Source organism: Mobula hypostoma, chromosome 13 (assembly GCF_963921235.1).
Source record: "Mobula hypostoma chromosome 13, sMobHyp1.1, whole genome shotgun sequence".
Classification (NCBI taxonomy): Eukaryota; Metazoa; Chordata; class Chondrichthyes; order Myliobatiformes; family Myliobatidae; genus Mobula; species Mobula hypostoma.
Genome location: NC_086109.1, coordinates 66,837,993 through 66,861,852, shown reverse-complemented (window position 1 = coordinate 66,861,852; position 23,860 = coordinate 66,837,993). Strand labels below are relative to the sequence as shown.

General features: G+C 42.1%; 1 protein-coding gene across 3 annotated transcripts in view; it reads left to right on the top strand.

Annotated features, from left to right (window-relative positions):
• The window catches only part of LOC134355652 (transmembrane 6 superfamily member 1-like), a 53,148-nt gene that overhangs the window by 17,873 nt on the left and 11,415 nt on the right, over positions 1 to 23,860 (top strand). For all 3 annotated transcript variants that reach the window (XM_063065883.1, XM_063065885.1, XM_063065884.1), the window contains exons 7-9: positions 12,480 to 12,584; positions 13,912 to 14,004; positions 16,234 to 16,353. In XM_063065883.1, coding sequence (XP_062921953.1) covers positions 12,480 to 12,584; positions 13,912 to 14,004; positions 16,234 to 16,353 — 318 coding nt within the window. The remainder of the gene's footprint in view (positions 1 to 12,479; positions 12,585 to 13,911; positions 14,005 to 16,233; positions 16,354 to 23,860) is intronic.

Below are 23,860 nucleotides of genomic sequence, written 5' to 3'. Positions count from 1 at the left end.
AGAGGCTATTTGTATGTCCCAGCATACTGTTCTACTGAAGTTGACAATCTTCGCAACAAATGTAAAAGCTGGCAAAGGTCCTTTTTAAAAGCAAAACTCTGCAGATGCTGGAAATCAGAAATAATAACAGAAAATGCTGAACTTATTCAACAAGTTAGGCAGCATCTGTAGAGAGCAAAACAGGGCTTACATTTTACACTTCAGATCACTTACCTGTCCTTGGATCTGGGAGAAGTGAGAAATCAAATGTATTTTATGTTGCTAACTGGACAAGGGAAATGTTTGTGATAGGATGGAGATTAATGACGCTATAGGTAGGAGAGAGAGGGTTATCAAAGCTTGTTAATTGCAACTGTTTTAATCAATTTTGGGATCTGGATGTCTATCACCGAAGGCCAGGATCTATTACTCATCCATTAGTGTTCCTGTGAAAGTAATGGTGAGACTTGAATGCTTGTGGTCCTTCTAATGAATGAGCTTTCATGTTGCTGTTGAGGAGAACTGGTAATGGTGAATGACTGTCAATATATTTCCAAATCATGATGGTGTGTAATTTAAATTAGTAAATTAGTTTATTACTGTTACCTGTACTTGGAACAGTTAAAAGCTTTGTTTTGCATATTGTCAGTATGGATTGTTTCATTACAACAGTGTACAGAGGTAGTACAAGGAAAAACAATAACAGAGTTAAGTTTTACAGCTATAGAGAAAGTGTGGTGCTGGCAGTCAATAAGATGTAAGGCCATATAAGGTAAACTGTGAAGTCAAGAGTCCATAGTACGGGACCATTCAATATCTTAGAACAGCAAATAGAATCTGTCCCAGAGCCTGGTGGTACATGCCTTCAGGCTTTGTATCTTCAGCTTGGTAGGGCGGGGGAGAAGAGAGAATGTCCAGGATGGGTAAGGTCTTTGAAGTATATTGCTTGGGTAAAGCAGACAACGAGGTGTATACAAAACCTGTGGGGGGGGGCTGGTTTCTGTGATGTGCAGAGCAGCATCCACAACCTCTGCACTTCCTTGTGGTCACAGGCAGAGCAGTTGCCATGCCAAATGCGGATAGCATACTGTCTATGATGAATTTACAAAAAAAAAGTGGTGAGTGTCAAAGGGAACATGCAAAATTTATTCTGCCTGCTGAGGAAGTAAAGGTGCTGGTGAGCTTTTATTTAGCCCTGATGCCCACGTAGTTGGACCAGGACAAGCAATTGGTAATGTTCCCTGCTAGGAGCATAAGCTTTCAACCCTCTTGACCTCAGCATCATTTATGTAAACAGGAGCATGTGTACTGCTCTTTTGTTTTGATGACATTGAGGGAGGTTGTTGTCATGACAACATGTCACTAGACATTCATTCCCCTTTCTGTAGTCTGACTCATCATTATTTGAGATATGACTGAGGTGGTGTCATTTCCTAATTTGTAGATGTAAATAGAGTAGAAACTGGCTATGCAGTCACATAGAGAAGTGGGCGGAGGACTCAGCTTTGTGGGAACCAGTATTGAGAATAATCATGGGAAGGTGTTGCTGCCTTTGCTTACTGATTGCAGTCTGTTATTTGGGAAGTCAATGATTCATTTGCAAAAGGAGATGTTGAGTCCCAGGTTTAGAAGTGTGGAGACTGGAGTCATAGTATTGAAGCTGGAACAGTTGTCAATAAACAATTGTCTGACATAAGTGTCTTTACCACCCTGATGCTCTAAAGATGAGTGTATGACAGTGAGATAGCATCGCAGTGGGCCTCTTTCAATGGTAGGCAATGGTCCAGTGTTGTCTGGGAGACAGGAGTTAATGTGTTTCATGTCTTGAAAGGATCTTGGAGGGAACCTGCAAGATGGTTTTCCTTTGCATTTGTAATTATTGTCCCAGGTGTTGGAGGTTGTAGGTTTGGAATATCTTTGGTGAGCAATTGCAATTCATTTTTAGATGATAGATGGTAAAGCTACAGTGTACTGTTGATGGTAAGAAAAATTGATGAGATTGCTTTGTTCCAGATGGTGTTGAGCATCTTGAGAGTTTTTGATGTAGTACTTTTCCAACCAAGAGGAGCATACCATCGTGCTCCTGATTTATGTCCTTTAGATGATAAAAAGGCCTTGGGGTGTCAGCTGGTGAGCCACATGCTATAGATTATGTGGCCTCTGTCCTGCTCTTGCAGTTAATGGTATTTATATGCCTGGTCCTGTTGAGTTTCTGGTCAATGGTGACCTGAAGGACATCGAAGGTAGGGGATAGAGTAATGGTAATGCCAGGGGTGTATATTAGACATTCTCTTGTTGGAGGAGGTCATTGGCTGGAATTTCTACGACGTGAATGTCACTTCCTCTTACAAATCCATGAACTCCCATTCCTGACTTCAAACAGTTGCACTATTCCGGAGGAGATGGAAGTAAAAGGACATGAAAGTGAACACAAGATAGAGAGAGAAAACATTATTGAAACTAAGATATCAATCACAGTAGTTACTGAAAATCTAAAGTAAAAGAGAATGCTGGTCAGGCAACATCTTTAAAGATAGAAAAATGTTCATGTTAAAGATTGATGCCTTTCCACCAGAACTAGTCAATTCAGACCTTGGAGTGACTGCATGTCATTACAAGGCTTTTTGAATTCAGTGTTGAATCTAAGTGTTGTATTGTGTCCAGCTAGATTTCTTTGGTGAAGGGACATTTTTCTTATGGGACTCATCACTGAAAACTTCTGTGAAAAACTCCATCAACTCAGTTAATCATTCTTCAACACTCGTTTTGGTTCCAAGTTGAAACAGTTCCTGTGTGTCAGCTGGTACAGGTGATATGTGCACAGAGTCATAGATCTATGTTGCCCAGCTAGTCCCAGCTGCCCAGATTTGGTCTATAGCCCTTTAAACCTCACCTATCTAGGTACTTATCAAGGTGGCTTTTAAATGTTGCTAATGCGCTTGCCTTAACCACTGTTTCTGGCAGCACATTCTAGCTATACAGCATCCTCTTTGTGAAGCTGCCCCTGATTCCCTTTTAAATCACTCACCTCTGATCTTAAACCTATACCCTCTTGTTTTAGCACCTCCTCCCCAGGAAAAAGACTGTATGTTTCCATACTGTCTATGCCCCCAATCATCTAATATGGCTCTCTCAGGTCACCCCTCAATCCCCTATGTTCCAGGGAACAAGTCCTGGACTATGCAACCTCTTCTTGTAATTCAGACCCCTATATCCTGATAAATATGTTCTGCATCCTTTCTAGTTTAATAATATTTTTCCTACTATAGTGTGCCCAAAGCAGTGGAGACCAGGTCAGGCCCTATGGATTTATCCAACCTAATGTACTTTAAAGCCTTCAAGACATCCTCCATCATAATTTGTATATTGTCCAAGGCAATGCCACTCATCACAATTCCAAAACACCTTTGTTCATTCAGACTTCCTCAGCAATATTGAGTGAGGGAATTGGAGCTTTTGACTAGTTCTCCTGATGTTGCCAGCTGCCACAACATAATAAATATCATAAGGACCTTGCAAGTAATGAGCTGTCCTGGGGATGGTGGAAGTGATATTCCAGACTCCTCTCCATGAGTTTATGGAAGTGTATACATATACTTGAACCTTAATGCTTAAGATATGAGAGCTCAGGTTTTGGTACCTCTGGCCTGATGGTAGCAGCCAGAAGAGAGCATGACATGAACGGTGGGGATTCTTCTTCTGGCAGTGACTCATGTAGATGCTTTTGATGGTGGGGAGGACTGTGCTTGGGATAGACGAGGCTGATCAGAACTCTCTGTAGCCTTTTGCATTCTGATGCAGCCAGTTAGGATACGGCATTCCAGCTTCAGTCAGTTGACCAATGCCTGCTCCATGTCTCCACTGTTTTAGATTTGGGCCAGAAGTGGTTCCATTCCTTTCTCGGTGGAATTGCTTGGTGGTAAATTAGGGCTACCAAGCAAGATGTTCCAGTTTTGAATTCCTCATGTTTTAAGCTAGACTTCTCGCACATCTGAGATGAGTACTGCAACTGGATTCCAATCGAATGAGAGCATCTTTTGGGAGATCAATTTGTTTACCAGCTCCAGAATTGTGTGATGATGTGTCTTATCCAATATAGAATCAATCTGGTACATAAAGCTTAACAAGCACTCCCTGTCTGTAAGCATTAATGAGATATATTGTGGCTTCACTAATTTGTTTTGCAAAAGGTTGTTTAGAATTATCACTTGATTTTTTGTACTAGTTGGAATTAGTCGTATATTCTTCCTCATAACATTTTAAAATTGCATGTTTAAGCATTGTATCTTTGACCCCCTCCACTATAGCTTCTTGTTCTGCCATTCACTAACATCACATACTGTAAGTCAGTGATGGTAAATCCGATTAGGAAAAGGGGAGGTGCAACGAGACCTGGGTGTCATTATACACCAGTCATTGAAAGTGGGCATGCAGGTACAGCAGGCGGTGAAAAAGGCGAATGGTATGTTGGCATTTATAGCGAGAGGATTCGAGTACAGGAGCAGGGAGGTACTACTGCAGCTGTACAAGGCCTTGGTGAGACCACACCTGGAGTATTGTGTGCAGTTTTGGTCCCCTAATCTGAGGAAAGACATCCTTGCCATAGAGGGAATACAAAGAAGGTTCACCAGATTGATTCCTGGGATGGCAGGACTTTCATATGAAGGAAGACTGGATGAACTAGGCTTGTACTCGTTGGAATTTAGAAGATTGAGGGGGGATCTGATTGAAACGTATAAAATCCTAAAGGGATTGGACAGGCTAGATGCAGGAAGATTGTTCCCGATGTTGGGGAAGTCCAGAACGAGGGGGTCACAGATTGAGGATAAAGGGGAAGCCTTTTAGGACCGAGATGAGGAAAAACTTCTTCACACAGAGAGTGGTGAATCTGTGGAATTCTCTGCCACAGGAAACTGTTGAGGCCAGTTCATTGGCTGTATTTAAGAGGGAGTTAGATATGGCCCTTGTGGCTACGGGGATCAGGGGGTATGGAGGGAAGGCTGGGGCAGGTTTCTGAGTTGGATGATCAGCCATGATCATAATAAATGGCGGTGCAGGCTCGAAGGGCCGAATGGCCTATTCCTGCACCTATTTTCTATGTTTCTATGTATGTTTCTATGATCTGATTCTACTCAGCCCCAGTAGCGTTAATTGTACTTGATAAATCCATCAAGATGCATTCTTAATTGTTATACAAACGCACAGGCTGTGCAGAAATAAACCAGTTGGTCCATGTATTTTGCCTCTTAAGAACATGATGTCTTGTAGCATACACCTCCTATCATGTGATCTTGTGGCATCCACCTCCTATCATGTGATCTCTTGGGAAGGTTAACAAAGACAGAAACCTCAGTTTGAAAGAACACCTGGGAAACTCATCTTTGTGTTTCCTCAGTCCACTTCTTCCATCCTTAGACTGTTGTAATGTGAACAAAATCACTGGATAGATGCACCTGGTAGATATGAAGTAGTATTCAATGTGACAAAATGGGACAGCAGGCATCATATTGAGACCCTTTCGGAGGAAGAGACCTGCTTGACCCAACATTACATGACATTTTATGTGCCAAAGATCAAAGAGCAATTCTATGGTTACAATGCACCTACAGTGCTTCCTTTGAAGTACATATAACTTTCACACCTCCTTCTTCGCACCCACACTACAGACAACCAAAATGTATGTTAGACCACATTGTCTCTAACAATTAACAGCTCTGGGAGCCTATTGTCCAGAGCTGCATTTTAAATTTAATCTACAGTCCATGTTCAGGTGCAAAGATTGGTTGCTGAAGTTAATAATTTGCTATACACCAGAATATGGTCTAACATAGACCACCCCATCCTACTCCAGATTACTCTGGAGTATTCTGCTGCTGATTACGTTTTTGAGGTAACAGAGACAGGAGCTGAACTCTGTCCCAGTGAGGAAAACTTCTGTTTCTCAGTTGAATTATTTAATTGAATCATTGTTTACTATTTGCTCTACAGACCAAGATGCAACATCACTTTTACACAACTTTAAATGTCATGAGTCCTTCCTAACCTATTTAGTTGACACAGTTGATTTAGTGCAAAATATTTTTTTAATTATTCTATCAATTTAAATCTTAATCAATTCATCCCCGGCCTGTAAGTTCCTATCGCTTGGTAAGGGGTGTAACATCAGCAGTGAACAATGGATCCATGCTCCTTTTTATAAATACAACAGTGGCAGTGTTGTACTGTGCACAAGTCTCCAGTTTGGTTCCTTAATAATGTTCATGGAAGGAATTCTGCTCTCCTTTCTCAGTCTGACCTGTACTGGACCCCTGACCGCCAACAATTTTATGTCCATTAGAAATGTTCCACTAATCTGCCCATTAAAAATAGGCAATAAATGTTGGCTTTTGTACCGATTCCCGTAATATGTGAACAAATATATTTAAAGACGTACCAGATACGTGGGAAGGAAGTAATAAATTACACAAGGTATGTGATTACATTGATTTTGCTTGGCAACTTTTTCCATGCAGTACATTTCAAAGCTCTCATTATTTCAGCCTTTCTGGAGATCAAAGGTACTTGGAGCTGAGAATTACTCTAGTGATCTTTCTGTACGCTGCTTCCAAAACCCTGCCTCGTGAGGAGGTCAAAAGTGAACACAAAACGTTCACCAGCAACTTTGATGTGTGTTGCTTGAATTTCCAGCATCTGCAAAATTCCTCATGTTTGCACAAAGTTTCTTTCTTTCTTTTCAAATCTTTTTATTGTTATATTATACAAAAGAAATAACATGAGTACGTTGAAGTAAAAACACTTACAAAGTCTCAAAAAAGACATTATCTTAAAGATTGAAAAAAAATTTGTGATAACAAAAAAAATCTACTAAGCAGAAAAAGTGAGGGAAAAAAGCCCATTAGGTGTACAACCCCGGAGCCATGCATCATACAAAGAGCTTCTAAAAATAAACATCAAACCGCCAGCAAGAAAAGAAAATATACCAAAAAATTTACAATTAGATCATAGAAAAAATCTATCAATTAGCTCAAATGATAATAACGAGCAAATGAGCTCCATCTTTTCTCAAAATCAAACAAAATTTCAACCACATCCTAATGAAGGTCTTGTATTGATGCAAGGGTTCTCAATTTTCTGCAACAACCCTGTTACTTTAGTGAAAATTCTCCTTTGTATAACTTAAAAAAGTGGTCATGAGACTTTAGAAATGAGCTGTATGGACCAGATATCATTCTCACCTCCTCTTCCAGTTCCTTTTCTAGACTAAGTGTTACTTGCTAGTCAGGAACCCAGTGACCTACAGTAGGTCCAGCTTCTTGCATGTATCTTAGTATCTTCTTAAAATTTAGGATATTAGAATAAGTGCAGTCCAGGATGAAGCCATTTGGCAAATTAGTTCTGGTGTCCTTGCATTCTATTCCTCTGTGTATAACTCCTGGAAACCTGTAGGATACTTCAACTGCTGAGGCTCCGGAGGGTTCTTGTGCTGTGGAAGGCATCCTGCCTCGTCCCTGTGCTGAAGACGCCGCGCCCCAGCGGCCTCAATGACTACAGACCGGTGGCATTGACCTCCCATATCATGAAGACCCTGGAGAGACTTGTTCTGGAGCTGCTCCGGCCTATGGTCAGGCCATACTTAGATCCCCTTCAGTTTGCCTACCAGCCCCGACTAGGAGTTGAGGATGCCATCGTCTACCTGCTGAACAGCGTCTACGCCCAACTGGACAAGCCAGCGAGCAATGTGAGGGTCATGTTTTTTGACTTCTCCAGTGCGTTCAACACCACCCGCCCTGCTCTGCTGGGGGAGAAGCTGACAGTGATGCAGGTGGGTGATTTCCTGCTATCATGGATTCTTGATTACCTGACTGGCAGACCACAGTACGTGTGCTTGCAACACTGTGTGTCCGACAGAGTGATCAGCAGCACTGGGGCTCCACAGGGGACTGTCTTGTCTCCCTTTCTCTTCACCATTTACACCTCGGACTTCAACTACTGCACAGAGTCTTGTCATCTTCAGAAGTTTTCAGATGACTCTGCCATAGCTGGATGCATCAGCAAGGGAGAGGAGGCTGAGTACAGGGCTACGGTAGGAAACTTTGTCACATGGTGTGAGCAGAATTATCTGCAGCTTAATGTGAAAAAGACTAAGGAGCTGGTGGTAGACCTGAGAAGAGCTAAGGTACCGGTGACCCCTGTTTCCATCCAGGGGGTCAGTGTGGACATGGTGGAGGATTACAAATACCTGGGGATATGAATTGACAATAAACTGGACTAGTCAAAGAACACTGAGGCTGTCTACAAGAAGGGTCAGAGCCGTCTCTATTTCCTGAGGAGACTGAAGTCCCTTAACATCTGCCAGACGATGCTGAGGGTGTTCTACGAGTCTGTGGCGGCCAGTATGATCATGTTTGCTGTTGTGTGCTGGGGCAGCAGGCTGAGGGTAGCAGACACCAACAGAGTCAACAAACTCATTCGTAAGGCCAGTGATGTTGTGGGGATGGAAATGGACTCTCTGACGGCGGTGTCTGAAGAGAGGATGCTGTCCAAGTTGCATGCCATCTTGGTCAATGCCTCCCATCCACTACATAATGTGCTGGTTGGGCACAGGAATACATTCAGCCAGAGACTCATCCTACCAAGATGCAGCACAGAGCGTCATAGGAAGTCATTCCTGCCTGTGGCCATCAAACTTTACAACTCCTCCCTTGGAGGGTCAGACACCCTGAGCCAGTAGGCTGGTCCTGGACTTATTTCCTGGCATAATTTACATATTACTATTTAACTATTTATGGTTTTATTGCTATTTAATTATTTATAGTGCAACTGTAACGAAAAGCAATTTCCCCCGGGATTAATAAAGTTCATATGACTATGACTATGACTTTTCTTCTTCAAGTACAAGCGCCTCTTGATCTCTCTTCTTGAATCTCCCTTCCTCTGCACCATTTTTCTAGGCAATATCCCGCTTTTTTTTCATCAAAGTCTTTCACCTTTCACGGTTTTGCAATGTTTAGTCTGTTGTGTGTCCATCCACCCCACCAGCTTGTCTGCATACTTGCAGATCATTCCTCATCGATTCGTCATCAGAGGTTCAAGTTTTGTTAAAAGTAGGGGCCAGCCTTCTGCACAACCAGAACCAACATTTGATCATGACTAGATACTTTGAGCTGTTTGGATGAACGCAGTTGCTGCGTGGGTGCTGTACTAATAAAATGGAATTTGGAAGTCCAGTTTTGGTGCACCCCACCAATTTGAATTTGCCCAGAGCTTGATCTTAAATCCAGAGACAGTTTCAGTTTAGCACTCAAATGCTGATTAACAGCAATGATGTATATCTGGAGTCAGTTCAGAATGACTATCGTTGGATCTTGATGCTTTTGCGACCCAAAGATTCCTTGGAAGTCAAGAATGAGACATAAAACTTGTTGTTTATGGTCGTTTTATTACATCTTACAAGAGTGGAAAACAAACAAGACAGAGGAGCCGAGAGAACAAAGACAGGGGAAACGCAGTCTTGGTTGTCTCATACTCTGTCTCGAGATAACAAAACATTCTGTGTAGCAGTTAACCTTCTGTATAAAATAACCAAACTCAAGTAGTGTGACACCTTGTACTGAAAACTAGAAAATCCATGAGCAGCTGTACCATAATTACTGGAAATTTCACTGAACAATTACATGTATGTAGGTGATTATATAAAAATACAAGCAAGCATTGGTAAGTGAAACTACACAAAAAAAAACAATTTGACTTCCCGATCGAACACCTATGATGGTGTGGAATGCACTGACTGATATGCGGCTGAATATTTCAAGGTGACTCTGGGACTGAGGTCATCAGGCCCAGCACAGAAAGGCCCAATGTGGGAGGTGCAGAAGATGAAGGGGAGGGTGGGTGGGTGGGTGACGGCTGTTGAAAACATTGGCCCACTCTCAACAGCTATTGAGGAAGAAACTGTCAGAATTTATAATGTATAATTTAGCACACCTCTCCAGACGTGGTCAAGTGAAAGCCCCTCGGGAGGAGGCCAGGTTTCACATGCCTACGTGGTTATGGAGTTCCCCTAAACTTCTTCCTTGCACTCTCACCAGCCCCTCTCCTAGAATCGCTGCTGCTGTTGCTCTATTTCTTCCTTTCTTGTATTCCGGAGACAAAGGAAGACTCCAGTGAATTGCCCATGACTGATAGTCCTTTCCTCCTGGCAGTAGTCCAACTAGTAATGGAGATCAGCACTCTTTCCCAAAAACTTCCAGGATACATATTGCTGCAGTATTGTTGAAATCTCAGCAAATTATGCCCACGTCTCCTAACATGTTTGAGAAATGCCACTCTAAGCTCCAGTAGCAAGCAAAAAGCTAAAGCTGAGTTTGCATTTAAGGAGCGACCAAAGCCCTCAGTGTGACTTCTTCAGTGTTGGCAGTTAGGATGGATTGTGAGATAAACTGGGTGCATTTTTTTTATTGAACGCAAGTAGAAGTTAGTTCTTTAGCTAATTCCCTTGCATATGCATCCTTTATTAAGATAGCGTGTTATGTTTTGAGCCACCTAAAGCCTGAAGTCTGTATGGAAGCCATCTCTGATCTGTCTCATAGTGGGTAAAGAATAAATTCAGGTCAAAACTTCACTGTAAGTGATCAGACATGGAGTATAGTCATAGTTGTAGAGCATTACAGCACAGAAGCAGGCCCTGCAGCCCTTCTGGCACATGCAGAACTCCTATTTAGCCTAGTCCCATTGACCTGCACCTGGATCATAGCCCTACATACCTCCCCCCTCCATGTAAGGAAAAGGAAATTGCCTTTTAAACTCATGAGAGAGCATAGGCCATTGACTTTTTGCTGTTGACGTTTCTGTAGCAGGCAATTTCTTTTTTACGAGGTCAATTTGCTAGCTCGACGCTCAACCCAACACGGATGGAAAGTGTGCCAGGGGAGCCGGCTGGGTTTGAACTCGGGAGCCTTCGCTCCGAAGTCCGGCGCTGATGCCACTACACCACCAGCCAGCTCTCCCATCCATGTACTTGTCTAATTTTTTTTTAAATGTTGAAATGGAATGCACATCCACTTCAGTCTGCAGCTCGTTCCACACTCTCGCTACCCTCTCAGCAAAGAAGTTCTCCCTCAGATATCCCCTTATATATTTCACCTTTCACCCTTAACATATGACCTCTAGTTCTAGTTTCACCCAACCTCAGTGGAAAAAGTCTGCTTACATTTACCCTATCTATACCAATCATAATTTTGTATATCTCTATCAAATCTCCCCTCATTCTCCTATGCTCCAAGGAATAAAGTCCCAACCTATTCAACATTGTTTTAATATTTTCTCTGAGACATGGCAACAACGACAGTTCAGTACGCCCTGAGAAATAGGCCAGAAGATAGCATCTTACTTACCTACTATGTGCAGTTTTGGTCACCTTCCTACAGGAAAAATGTAAATAAGGTTGGAAGAGTACCTAGCAAATTTACAAGGAATTTGCCAGGTCTGGAAGACCTGAGTTATAAGGAAAGTTTGAATAGGTTAGGACTTTATCCCTAGGAATGTAGAAGATGGAGAGGAAATTTGATAGAGATATACAAAATTATGAGGTTATAGATAGGGTAAATGCAAGCAGTTTTGGGTGAGATTATGACTAGAGATCATAGGTTAAGAGTGAAAGGTGAAAATTTTAAGGGGAACATGAGGCGAAACTTCTTTACTGAGAGGGTGGTGACAGTGTGGAAAGAGCTGCCAGCGCAAGAGGTGCATGCGAGTTTGACGTCAACGTTTAAGAGAAGTTTGGTTAGATATATGGATGGTAGGGGATGGATGGCTATGGTCCCAGTGCAGGTCGATGTAAGTTGGTGGTTTAAATGGTTCGGCATGTATGAGATGGGATGAAGGGTCTGTTTCTGTGCTGTGCTTTTCTATACCTCGATGATTATAAAACAGAAAGGTGCTATTGGCTCATTGCGTCCATGTTGCTTTACAATTCTTATCAGTCCGATTCCCATTCTCCTTATTTCCCTGTACCTTTGCAACTTATTCTCTCATGGATGTCTTATCAACTCTGCTTTGATTCTTTGACCACTCATTCCCACAAAGGGATCATTTACAACACCCAGTTAATCTGCTCACAGGTCTTTGGGTTTATGAGGTACAGTAATTGGAGCTTGTGTGAGCTGCCCATATGGTCAGAGGGAACATGCACTGACTTCATCACCGACAGCCCCTGAGGTCAGCATCAAACCCAGGTCGCTGGAGCTGTGAGTTTGCACCACCTAACTGTGTTGACGTTGTGGTCAGTCATTTGGAGGGTCTTGATCACAGGACCCTCCTACTCATAAGCAAGACTGTTATTCACTGAGTCACAGCTAAATGTCAACCTACTGAAAATAAGTGGCTTCAATCTGATGAGAATATTGACTGAATATACTTAATTGCTGGTGTTCTCTAGTTATTTTTAACCTTAAAATTTCAACAGAATGATTTAAAACAAAGGTTGGTTTCCAACATTTCAGGCAATTGAAATTGTCCAAAAGAAGAATCTGATCCAGAGACCGTTTGATCTGGTGTTGGCGATTTTATTCGTATTTATTGCAGCCTTCAGTATTTTCAGAGGACTGGTAAGGAAATCAACTTTATTTCCTCATCTCTGCATTACCACAATATAATGAGAGGTAAAGGTTATGTAGTTTTCAACTCTGCATTGACTTTATCAGTTGCTCCAGGTTTGTCTTGAGATCTTCTTAGACAGACTCTTTTGATCAAGGATAACTGGTTTTGCAGGCTCTGTAACTGTAGATTCTTCCATAGCTATGATGGGAAATGCCCAATAAGACAGACAAGTAGGTAGCTTCTGAGATGGTCCATCCTCCTTAGTACTTATGCAGAGTTTCTGTGTGTTCCTGACGCATGGCTATGGGGTACTCAATGTCGTCCCAAATATTGCTTCCATACTTTGAACAGTGGTTCCAAGGACCATTGGGAATGTTGCATATTTTCAAGGAAGGTTTGAAAACATCCTTCAATTTTTCCCTCCCAATCTATCAACATCTTACCAGCTCAGTGTAGACTGTTTTCTTTGGATATCAAGTATCAGACACATGGCCTGCCCAAAGTATCTGACTGAGAGTAACTAGTCTTAAATGGACTTGTGTAGACTTCAATACACTCTAGTAAAACATACACCCATCTCACTGCATAAATCAATTGATGGAGCTGCAATGATTCTCCTCCTGGTATTCCAGTCAGCGTGAATCTCTGTTGAGGTTTTTGGTCTGTGACTACATTACAACTGATGATGTAATGAAGCAATGTTTGAAGAAATGGGAGGTCATAAATCATTTAATTGCCAGTGATTCCTATCTGCCTGCTTACGTTCCGAACTGGTGCAGGTTCCCTGGGTTGTGGAGCACGCAAAGGACAAAGTAGAAGCAAGCAGGTGTTCAGCTGTGTATTCTCAGCTCTGCCTGAACTAAGTCCTCCACCTCTGGTGAAACAGTCGTAGTCACACTGTAGCTAGTCAGGACTTCCCTGTTTTGGTTTCTCTGCCCTTAACCTGCCCAGAAAGAACGGGAACAGGTTCATCTTTTTTGTCTAAACAGGACGAGGAAAATGAGACTATCTTAGGACTGGAAGGTTTTCAAAATTTCCTGCTTGCAGGAACGAAAACATTAAAATCTCCAAAACTTCCACGTCCAGAATTCTCTTTCAAACATGACCTCGATGAACTCCATTGTTGGCTATATGTGAATTTTTGACTTCTGCCTGGATTCTATCTTTTCTCCGCGACTCTGCCACAGAAGTAATTGAAACCCCCAGAGATAGAATGAGGCACTCCACAGTAAATTGTAACGTGAAACTGGGTCGAGGTGGTGTGCAGAACACAGAGGTTGACATTTCCTTAGTCATCAGAATTTATTGTCTTGAATATGTTTTTCTTGGTCATAGGTGGCCTTGGATTGCCCTGCCGAGGTGTGCCGCCAATACCTGCAGCAACAAGAGCCGTATCTGAGAGATCCCGCAGCCTATCCAAAGATACAGGTAACAGCCCTGTGCCTCATTATTTGCCTAGTGGGAGGCAATTAGTGGGGCCCCTCATAGCTCCAGCAAGCAACCTTTGATCCTGCCTTTGGATGATGCACATATAGAGTGTGCACACTTTACATGGCTTTCCCTTGTTCCTCCCACATCCCAAGGATAACTGGCCCCTGTAAGCCACCCCTGGTGTAAATTGGTGGAAGGAGAGTCAGTGGGGTGGGGTGATTGGTATGAGTTAGGGAATAGATTATAGTGAGAATAAATAGAAGGATGGGCTTGACAGGGAATGGTCTGAGGGCCAGCAGAGACTTGATCGGTCACAAGCTGTAAGTTAGTATCAAAGCTAGTCCTTATAAAGAGGTAAATTTTATAGAAAGATAGCTCAAACTGATTAAAAGATAGACTTACTTATTTTGATTTATTGAGATACAACATGGAATCCTAACCTAATCACAGGATAATTTACAATGGCCTATTAACCTACCAACCATTTGTCTTTGGACTGTAGGAAGAAACTGGGGCACCGGGAGGAAACCCTCACATTCACAGGGAGAACATACAGATTCCTTACAGATAGTAGCAGGAATTGAACCCGCTGTAAAGCGTTGTGCTGACCACTACGATACCATGTTGTCCCATTTATGATGGTAACTGATTGGTTGAACTCTTCCTGACGTTTGGTACTGTTCGACTGCACCTCTAGGTGATACCTAGTGATATCACAGACAAGAGAAAATCTGCAGTTGCTGGAAATCAAAGTAATTTGCACAAAATGCTTGAGGAACTCAGCAGGCCAGGCAGCATCTATGGAAAAGAGTAAACAGTCGATGTTTCGGACCAAGATCCTCCATCAGGACTTCATCAAGAGAGATGATGCCCATTCTGACTTCTCTTCTGCTTTTTCCAGTCCCAATGAAGGGTCTCAGCCTGAAACATTGACTGTACTCTTTTCCATAGATGTTGCCTGGCCTGCTGAGATCCTCCAGCATTTTGTGTGTGATACTTGGTGATAGGCTGGTTAGGAGTTCGAGGGGTTGTCACTGAGTTGGAATTGGCTTTACTTAGGTTACAAATGTGGCCTGTTTTCTCAGCAGAGTCAGAGATTGAGTGGAAGTCAGTAAAGTTATGAGTGAGATAGAGTAGACAGTCAGAACTTTTTCTCAGGGTAGAAGAGTAAAATAGTAGAGGACATGCTTTTAAAGTTTATAGGGGATGGGGGAAGTGGACAAGATTTATACAGAGAGTTTTAGTTGCCTGGAATGGGCTACCATTGGTAGTGGCAGATGCAGCCGTGGTATTTAACAGGCTTTTAGATCGATGTGTAGGGAATGAAAGGATGTGGTTCATGAACAACCAGAAAAAAAATGTAGTTCAATTCAGCATTTGCACAAACATTATCGGCCAAAGGGCCTGTTCCTCTACTGTATGTATATATGGCCTGTCTAATGTTCTAAGCTCTAAAGTAGCAGCAATGTCCATGAGAGGAATGCGAAAGAAGTCATTGAACAGAGATTGCCTCCAACCTGCATTGTATGTGTGTTTTGACAGTCAAAAAACGGCAAAAATGCCGTAGCACCCGAGCCCCTCTCATCACACTGCAGCAGAAAATACCCTTCTCCATGGGAGAAATAAAGACAGGTGCTGTTTTATTTGACCAATTTAGAACAGAGCATCTGGTGGACTGTGAAGGAAATGTGCTGTGTCTTGCTGTTGAACACAATACAGAGCTGAGTGGGTCAAGAAGGGGATGAGATGATAGTAGTTTCACGGAAACCCCAGCGGTTCACAAATACTTTCAGCCTTCGCACATCTATAAGTAACGTTCATCCTGGTGGTTTATTCCTGGAAGACAATAGTTGCCACCACCTTTATCTTGGAATCCAAAAACAAGTCGATTTGCCCATTTCCTGGTTGTGGATCCTAGCTTCAGTATACCCTGGCAATGTCTTTTTTCGTTAAATGCTGATTTAGCTGGTAAAGCAGGCTTTTTGGAATGGCCATCAGGGAAAAGTTTGAGGGAATGGGAATAATCCTGACATTGCATCTGGAGAAACAATCCAAGCCCTAATCCTAATGGTGGATTTGCACATTGAGTTCTTCCAGCCGCCTCTTAATATTGCGATCTGGAGTAAATCCATTTGGGCTGTGTACTTGGTAGAATAAAGTTTTGAGCTAGTGAAGTTAATTATGGGTGATCTTTCTTTCTTTACATGTTCTTTTGTCTTCCACTAGATGCTGGTGTACATGTTTTACTCTGTCCCATTCTGCATTGGAACAATCTATGGTCTTTTGGTTCCTGGATGTTCCTGGCTCCCTGACTTGGCTGTACTTCATGCTGGAGGCCTTGCGCAGGTAAAGAAGTGAGATGGGCTGCCCTTCAAGCCCTCAATAGGAGCATGTGTCATATTGTACAGCTTAAATACGTTAAGCTGCTTTTCTTTCCATGAGGATGGAATTTATGCAGGGTCAAGTTCTGAGGAACCATTATGGAATAGTGTGTTATTCAGAGCAATAGTATAAATTGTAGTAGTGTAGTATTAAGAGCAATAGATAATACTCCTTATCTGTGTGTTGGGCATGTGTGCTGACTGGCTGTGTGACTACCAAAGGCTTCATAATCACTAGAACAGATGAGAAGTGATGGTCTGGAGAGGGGTGAAGCAATCTTCCCTGAACTTCTTAGCCTCATAAGGAGATTGTATGAGCAATCTTAATGTAGATTAGTAATTGGCTTAATATTGTCACAGAAACAGTGAAAAACTTTTATTTGCATACCATTCAGAGAGATTATTCTATACATTGAGGTAGTACAAAGGGGGGGGGGGTGGAAGCAGAATGCAGAATCGAGTATTATAGTTATAGAAAAAGTACTGTACCATACAGGTAGTCAATAATTGCAAGCTCTATGATGAGGTAGAGTGAGCGATCTTTATCATATAAGCCGTCCATTCAAGAGTCTTATTACAGTGAGCTCTCCTTGAGCCTGGTAGTATGTGTTCTCAAGTTTTTGTGCCTTCTGCCCAATTGAAGGGGGAAGCAGGAAACATAGACAGAGTCAATGGAGGTTACGCAGGTTTTACAACACAGAAGCAAATGCAGGCCTACAGACACCCTGGGGCAAAGGATTGTGTTTTTCAACACTTTTCTACCTAAACAGCTTGTAAAGGAACATGTTTCATTCTGTCTAAGAGGGTTTAAGAAGACTTGCTATTTCCTGAAGGCCAGGGATTTGAATATTGTGTTTTATGTATTTCTTATATCAGTATAATACATAATTAATAGACAGAATAGTTAGCAAGCACAGCTAACCTTCTCATTCCAAAAAGTTCTCAAATGTGGATCATAAAATGTAATTGTAATTTGGCTTCATTCATAATACTGCATAGTTTTGTTTAATCATTCACCACTGTCAGCACAGAATGGTTGGGTCAACAGGCTTCTGTCTGGCTTTCTTGCCAAGTTTGAGTGGAGTATATTTAGAATTTTTTAATGTGAATTGGTGACTGTGATAAACTGTCCAGATTTATTTCTTTTTAGTTTCTTTTTCAGCCTTGCATAACATCCAAATGGCAAATAAAGAGAAAGAAATCTTTGTTATTTTACTGAATAGTTTGGTCATTGGTCCAAGCTGCAAACCTGTCAGTTTTCACATAGCAATCATCAACATCAAGCTCTTCTGAACAAGCAAAATTGGTCAAAAACAGAATCGGTATTTCACTGAAGGTTGACCACAGAATTCCTCCACGTGGCTAAAACCATTGTTTGTTTATTCATTTATAAATCCAGCAGGAAAGTCACACCACCCAGTGACCCACCTAATTATTTAACGCTAGCCTAAACACAGGACAATTGAAAGGTTTGCTGTATCTCATTCCAGACTCTGATTCCATGCTGGTGGAGAATAAACTTCGAACATCTCTGGCAGATTCTGTTTTAATTAATTTGATCACAACAGAACAATACGATATTGAAGTGATTATAGGTATTTGGAATTTATTTAGGTCTCCATTCCCTGTAGCTGATCAATACTTTGCCAAGATTAAGAGATCAGTTTTAAGAGAAAAAATAATGAATGTGGCAAATAAGTTATTGCAATGCAAGGGATTATTTATGTTCTATGATAAATGGATGTTGCCCATCAAACTAAATCTGTAGGAACAGGGAATGGGCATTTAGTATGTTGAGTGCTGTAATGCCTACGACAAGCATGAGTGGTGTGCAGCAAACATGAGCAATAGTGCACCATTTAAGACCCTAAGACATGGGAGCAGAACTAGGCCACTCGGCCCATCACCATTCGGATATGACTGATCTATTATCCTTCTCAACCCCATTCTTCTGCCTTCTCCCTGCAATCTTTGATGCCCAAACTAACCAAGAACCTATCAACATCTACTTTAAATATACTCAATGACATGGCCTCCAGAGGTATCCATGGGAATGAATTCCACAGACCACCAGCCTCTGGCTAAAGAAATTCCTTCTCATCTTTGTTCTGAATGAATGTCCCTCTATTTTGAGGCTGTGCCCTCTGCTGCTAGACTCCCCCACAATTGGAAACATCCTCTCCACGTCCACTCTGTCTATGCTTTTCAATATTTGATAGGTTTCAATGAAATCCCCTGTCATTCTCTAAGCTGCAGAGGGAACAGGCCCAGAGCTTCAAATGCTCCTCATACATTAACCCTTTCAATTCCAGAATAATTCTTGTGCACCTCCTTTGGACCCTCTGCAATGTCAGCATATCTTTTCTTAGATAAGTGGTCCAAAACTGCTCACAATACTCATAGTGCAGTCTGCTCAATGCCTTATAAAGCCTCAGCATCACATCCTTGCCTTTATATTTCAGTCAATCAAAGTGAATGCTAACATTGAATTTTCCTTCCTTACCACTGACTCAATCTGCACGTTAACCTTAAGGAATCCTGCATGAGGACTCCCATGTCCCTTTGCAGCTCGATTTTTGAATTTTCTCCGTACTTCCCTACAGTATATTCCATCTGCCACTTCTTTGCTTATTCTCCCAAAATATCGAAGTCCATAAGACGTAAGAGCAGAATTAGGCCATTCAGCCCATCGAGTCTGCTCTGCCATTTCATCATGGCTGATCCCAGATCCCATTCAACCCAATTCCCCTACCCTCTCACCATATCCCTTGGAGCCCTGACCAATCAGGAATCTATCAAATTCTGCTTTAAATGTACCCACGGACTTGGCCTCAACCACAGTCTGTGGCAGAGCATTCCACAGATTCACCACGCTTCAGCTTAAAAAAATTTCTCCTTGCGTCTGTTCTAAAAAGTTTCCCCTCAATTTTGAGGCTGTGCCCTCTAGTTCTGGATACCCCCACCAGAGGAAGCATCCTCTGCACATCCACCTTATCTAGTCCTTTCAATATTAGGTAGGTTTTAGTGGGATACCACTACCTTCTTCTAAATTCCAGTGAGTACAGGCCCAAAGCTGCAAATACTCCTCATATGTTAACCCCTTTATTCCCAGAATCATCCTCGTGAGCATCTTCTGGACTCTCTCCAATGACAACACATCCTTTCTGAGATACGGGGCCCAAAAATGTTGACAATACTCCAAGTGTGTCTTGACTAGTGTCTTATAAAGCCTCAGCATTATCTCCTTTTTTTAAATATTCCATTCCCCTTGAAATAAATGCCAACATTGCATTTGCCTTCTCTACCACAGACTCAACCTGTTAATTAACCTTCTGGGAGTCTTGCATGAGGACTCCTAAGTCCCTTTGCACCTCTGAAGTCGAATTTTCTCTCCATTTAAGACACTATTGTTCGTTTTACCAAAATGCATTATCATGCATTTCCCAATACTGTATTCCATCTGCCACTTTTTTGCCCATTCTTCCAATTTGTCTAAGTCCTGCTGCAATCGCATTGCTTCCTCAGCACTACCTACCCCTCCACCTATCTTCATATCATCCACAAACTTTGCCACAAAGCCGATAATTCCACTATCTAAATCGTTAACAAACAATGTGAAAAGTAGTGGTCCCAATACTGACCCCTGAGGAACATCACTAATCACTGGTAATCAACCGGAAAAGGCCTTTATTCCGACTTGCTGCCTCCTGCCTGTCAGCCGTTCCTCTATCCATGCCCGTATATTTCCTGTAACACCATAGGGTTTTATCTTGTCAAGCAGCCTCATGTGAGGCACCTTATCAAATGCCTTCTGAAAATCCAAGTAAATGACATCCACTACCTCTCTTTGTCCACCTTGCTTATTAACTTTTTTGAAGAATTCCAACAGGCTTGTCAGGCAAGATTTCCCTTTTACAGAAACCATGCTGACTTTGACTTATTTTATCATTAGTCTCCAAGTACCTCGAAACCTTGTCCTTAATAATGGACTCCAACACTTTTCCAACCACTGAGGTTAGGCTAACTGGCCTATAATTTCCTCTCTTTTGTTTTCTTCCCTTCTTACAGAGCAGAATGACATTTGTAATTTTCCAGTCCTCCATGACCATGCCAGAACCAAGTGATTCTTGAAAGATCATGACCATTGTATCTGTTATCTCTTCAGCAACCCCTTTCAGGATTCTGGGATGTAGTCCATCCGGTCCATAACTTTAGAACAATGTGAAAAGTAGTGGTCCCAATACTGACCCCTGAAGAACATCACTAATCACTGTTAATCAACCGGAAAAGGCCTTTATTCCGACTAAAAAATAAGAAATAGGAGCAGGAGTTGGCCATCTGGCCCGTCAAGCCTGCTCCACCGTTCAATAAGATCATGACTGATCTGGCCATGATCTCTCCACCTACCTGCCTTTTTTTCCATAACTCTTAATTCCCCTAATATGCAAAAATCTATCCAACCTTGTCTTAAATATATTTACTGAGTATCGTCCACTGCTTCATTGGGCAGGTGATTTATCCACCTGCAGGCCATTGAATTGCCTGGCATTTTTTCCTTTGCACTAGCAATGGCACTCCTTCTCCCTCTGGCACACAGCTAATGTCTTCCACAGTAAAGACTGAAGCAAAGTACTTATTAAATTCATCTGCTGTTTCTTTGTCCCTCATTTCTACCTCACCAGCATCATTTTCCAGTGGTCCCATATCAACTCTCACCTCCCTTTTATTCTTTATGTTACTGAAAATACTTCTGCTATCCTGCTTTATATTATTGGCTTGTTTGCGCTCATATTATGGGGAATCATGTTCCCTTATCATAGCTTTTTTAGTTGCCTTTTGTTGAATTTTAAAAGCTTCTCAATCATCCAACTTGCCTTGGCAGCCAGGGTTACCTAACCCTGCCATTTGAGGACAACTTCTTCTGTGGGACATATCTATCCTGAACTATTCCCAGAAACTTCAGCCTCCTCTGTTTTGCCATCATCCCCACCAGTATCCCCTCCAATCCACATGTAATTCTCTTTATTGTGTTGCAATACTGATTCATATGACTTATGCTTCTCCCTCTCAGTCCTCTGCAGACTCACAGCTTCCCCAAAACTATCTGCCCCTCATCCTATCTTTGTATTATCTGCAAACTTGGCCACAAAGCTATCAATTCTGTCGTCCAGATCACTGACATATAATGTGGAAAGAAGCAGTCCCAACACCGTCCCTACAGAATACCACTAGTCATCGTCAGCCAACCAGAGTAGGCCCCCTTTATCCTAACTCTTTGCCCTCTGCCAGTTAGCCAGTCTTCTGTCCGTGCTAGTATCTTTCTCGTAATACTATGTGCTCTTGTTTAGCAGCCTCCTGCGTGGCACCTTGTCAAAGATCTTCTGAAAATCTAAGTAAACAACATCCACTGACTCTATTTCAGAAGTATTCTGTTGACGAAACTATGATAAAATACTCGATGATCTGCAAAAGGTTCTGTAAGTTTACCTTAAAAATAAAATACTGGTTGATAAATTTCACTAGCTCTAGATCCATACTCAGAAGAGAAGGGGTTAATTCTTGGAGATGTGACTCAGAAGAGATCATAAAATAGAACAATTTTTTTGGTATCTGTTTTTCTGAATGTGTGCGTTGTTGGCAAGAGCAGCATTTGTTACCCATCTCTAATTGAGAAGGCAGTGTTGAGTTGCCTTCCTGAACTGTTGCGGACCTCAGGTGATGTTTTTCCACGGTGCTATGGAGTTGGGGATTCTTGGACTTCAGTGACAATGTGGGGGGGGGGGCGTAGAATAAATTTGCAGGTCATGTGACCTGGAGTGGCACACCTCCCCCGCCCCCACCAGGTGGTGGTAATAATTGTGAAAGATGATGAGAAGAAGTGACATGGGTCTTTGAAATGCTTAGCATCATTGTAAACATAAACATGGTTGTATGAACAGAAAGAGGCATCTGCCTGCTTGACCCTGCTCAATCGCATTGGGTTCTGATTCGCTGGCAGTGGCAGCCATCTTTGACTGCACAAGGTCCCACCTCTGATCACATATTTACAAAGGCAAAACGTCAAGGAAACCAGTTTTAGAATTGGTGTGTATTTTTTTTTCTGTTCCTCACAGCTGTGAATGTGACTCATGTACTGGAATCAGACTTCTCAAAAAACATTACACTAGTCAGTTTGTGTCACTTCTGCTGTTTTATGGCATAATAACTCATCACTTTTGGCAATCGGCCACGCAAAACGTTACGCTTGTGTAATTATCAAATAATGCCTCCTAGCCTTTTAAGAAATTTCGGATTTGATCTGCCTTTAAAAATAACAGTGTTTCACAGAAACATTACTGTAAGTCTGCAGCAATGGTTGTTATGTTTTGTAACCTCAGAAATTAATTGAAAGAACAAACATGGGAATCTGCGAAAACGTGTCTATTTTGTTTTAATTTAGTGAGGTAGTCACTTACTGTATGACCTGGTGGTGTAATATCATACTTCTCACATGCAATCTGTAATGAATTATGTAAACAAACAATGCAGGCAGGTGAGACTTGTAGCTGTGAAACAATTTCAGGTTTCGGGGCCTCCTCTGTGCTGGTTGTAGGAGCTGAATCTAGGATTGTAGGAAGTGGTTCTGACAGCTCTGGACACTTTTCTTCTCTGCCAGGGCAATGCAAGCCATTCCCAGGAAAGAAGGGGCGCTGCTCTTGGCAACTTCTGGATGTGTTGGCATCTCGAATAGTCCATTGCAAGCTGCTTGACCTGTTGATCTAACCCAGGCCAGCATTCAAAGCTTTGAGCCAGCACTTTCATTTTGATCATGCCTAAATGACCAGCATGTAGCTCCTCCAACACTTCAGCTCTCAGCTTGGATAGCACAACAACTCTCAATCCCCACATAAGCCAAACCCCATCAAGGGCAAGTTCATCCCGGCACCGGTAAAAATGGGGGAACTGGAATTTCAGCTGCACATTCCACTATTTTGAGTTGTCATGTAGACCCGAGACAGTGTAGTTTCCCTTTGGATCATTTCTGCCATAATAAGGAGACTTTTGATTTGCATTAGGGAGAATATGTCAAGAGAAATGTCCTCTTTTGTAAATTTTTCAGGTATTTTCTTTTCAGGTAAACGGGACAATGCATCAAATTTCCATGATTAGTTGTCCTCTTGAATTCGGTCTCATAATGGTGTCCTCCGTGAAAAAGAGCAATCTCTTTATTTGTGCCACTGCTGTTAGTGGATCACCCTTCTGTGGATTGAAAATGGTTGATCATCAGTAGTGAGGGTAAACTCTCTCCCAAACAAGTACTGGTTGAACGTTTTACACCCCAAACCAGATTCAAGGCCTCTCTGTCAATCTGTGCGTATTTTTTTCCCTGCAGTGGTAAGGGAACTTGATGCAAAGGCTGTAGGGTGTTCACTTCCATCACTCATAACACATGACAAGAGTGCACCAACAGTATACCATAAGGTGAGGTATCA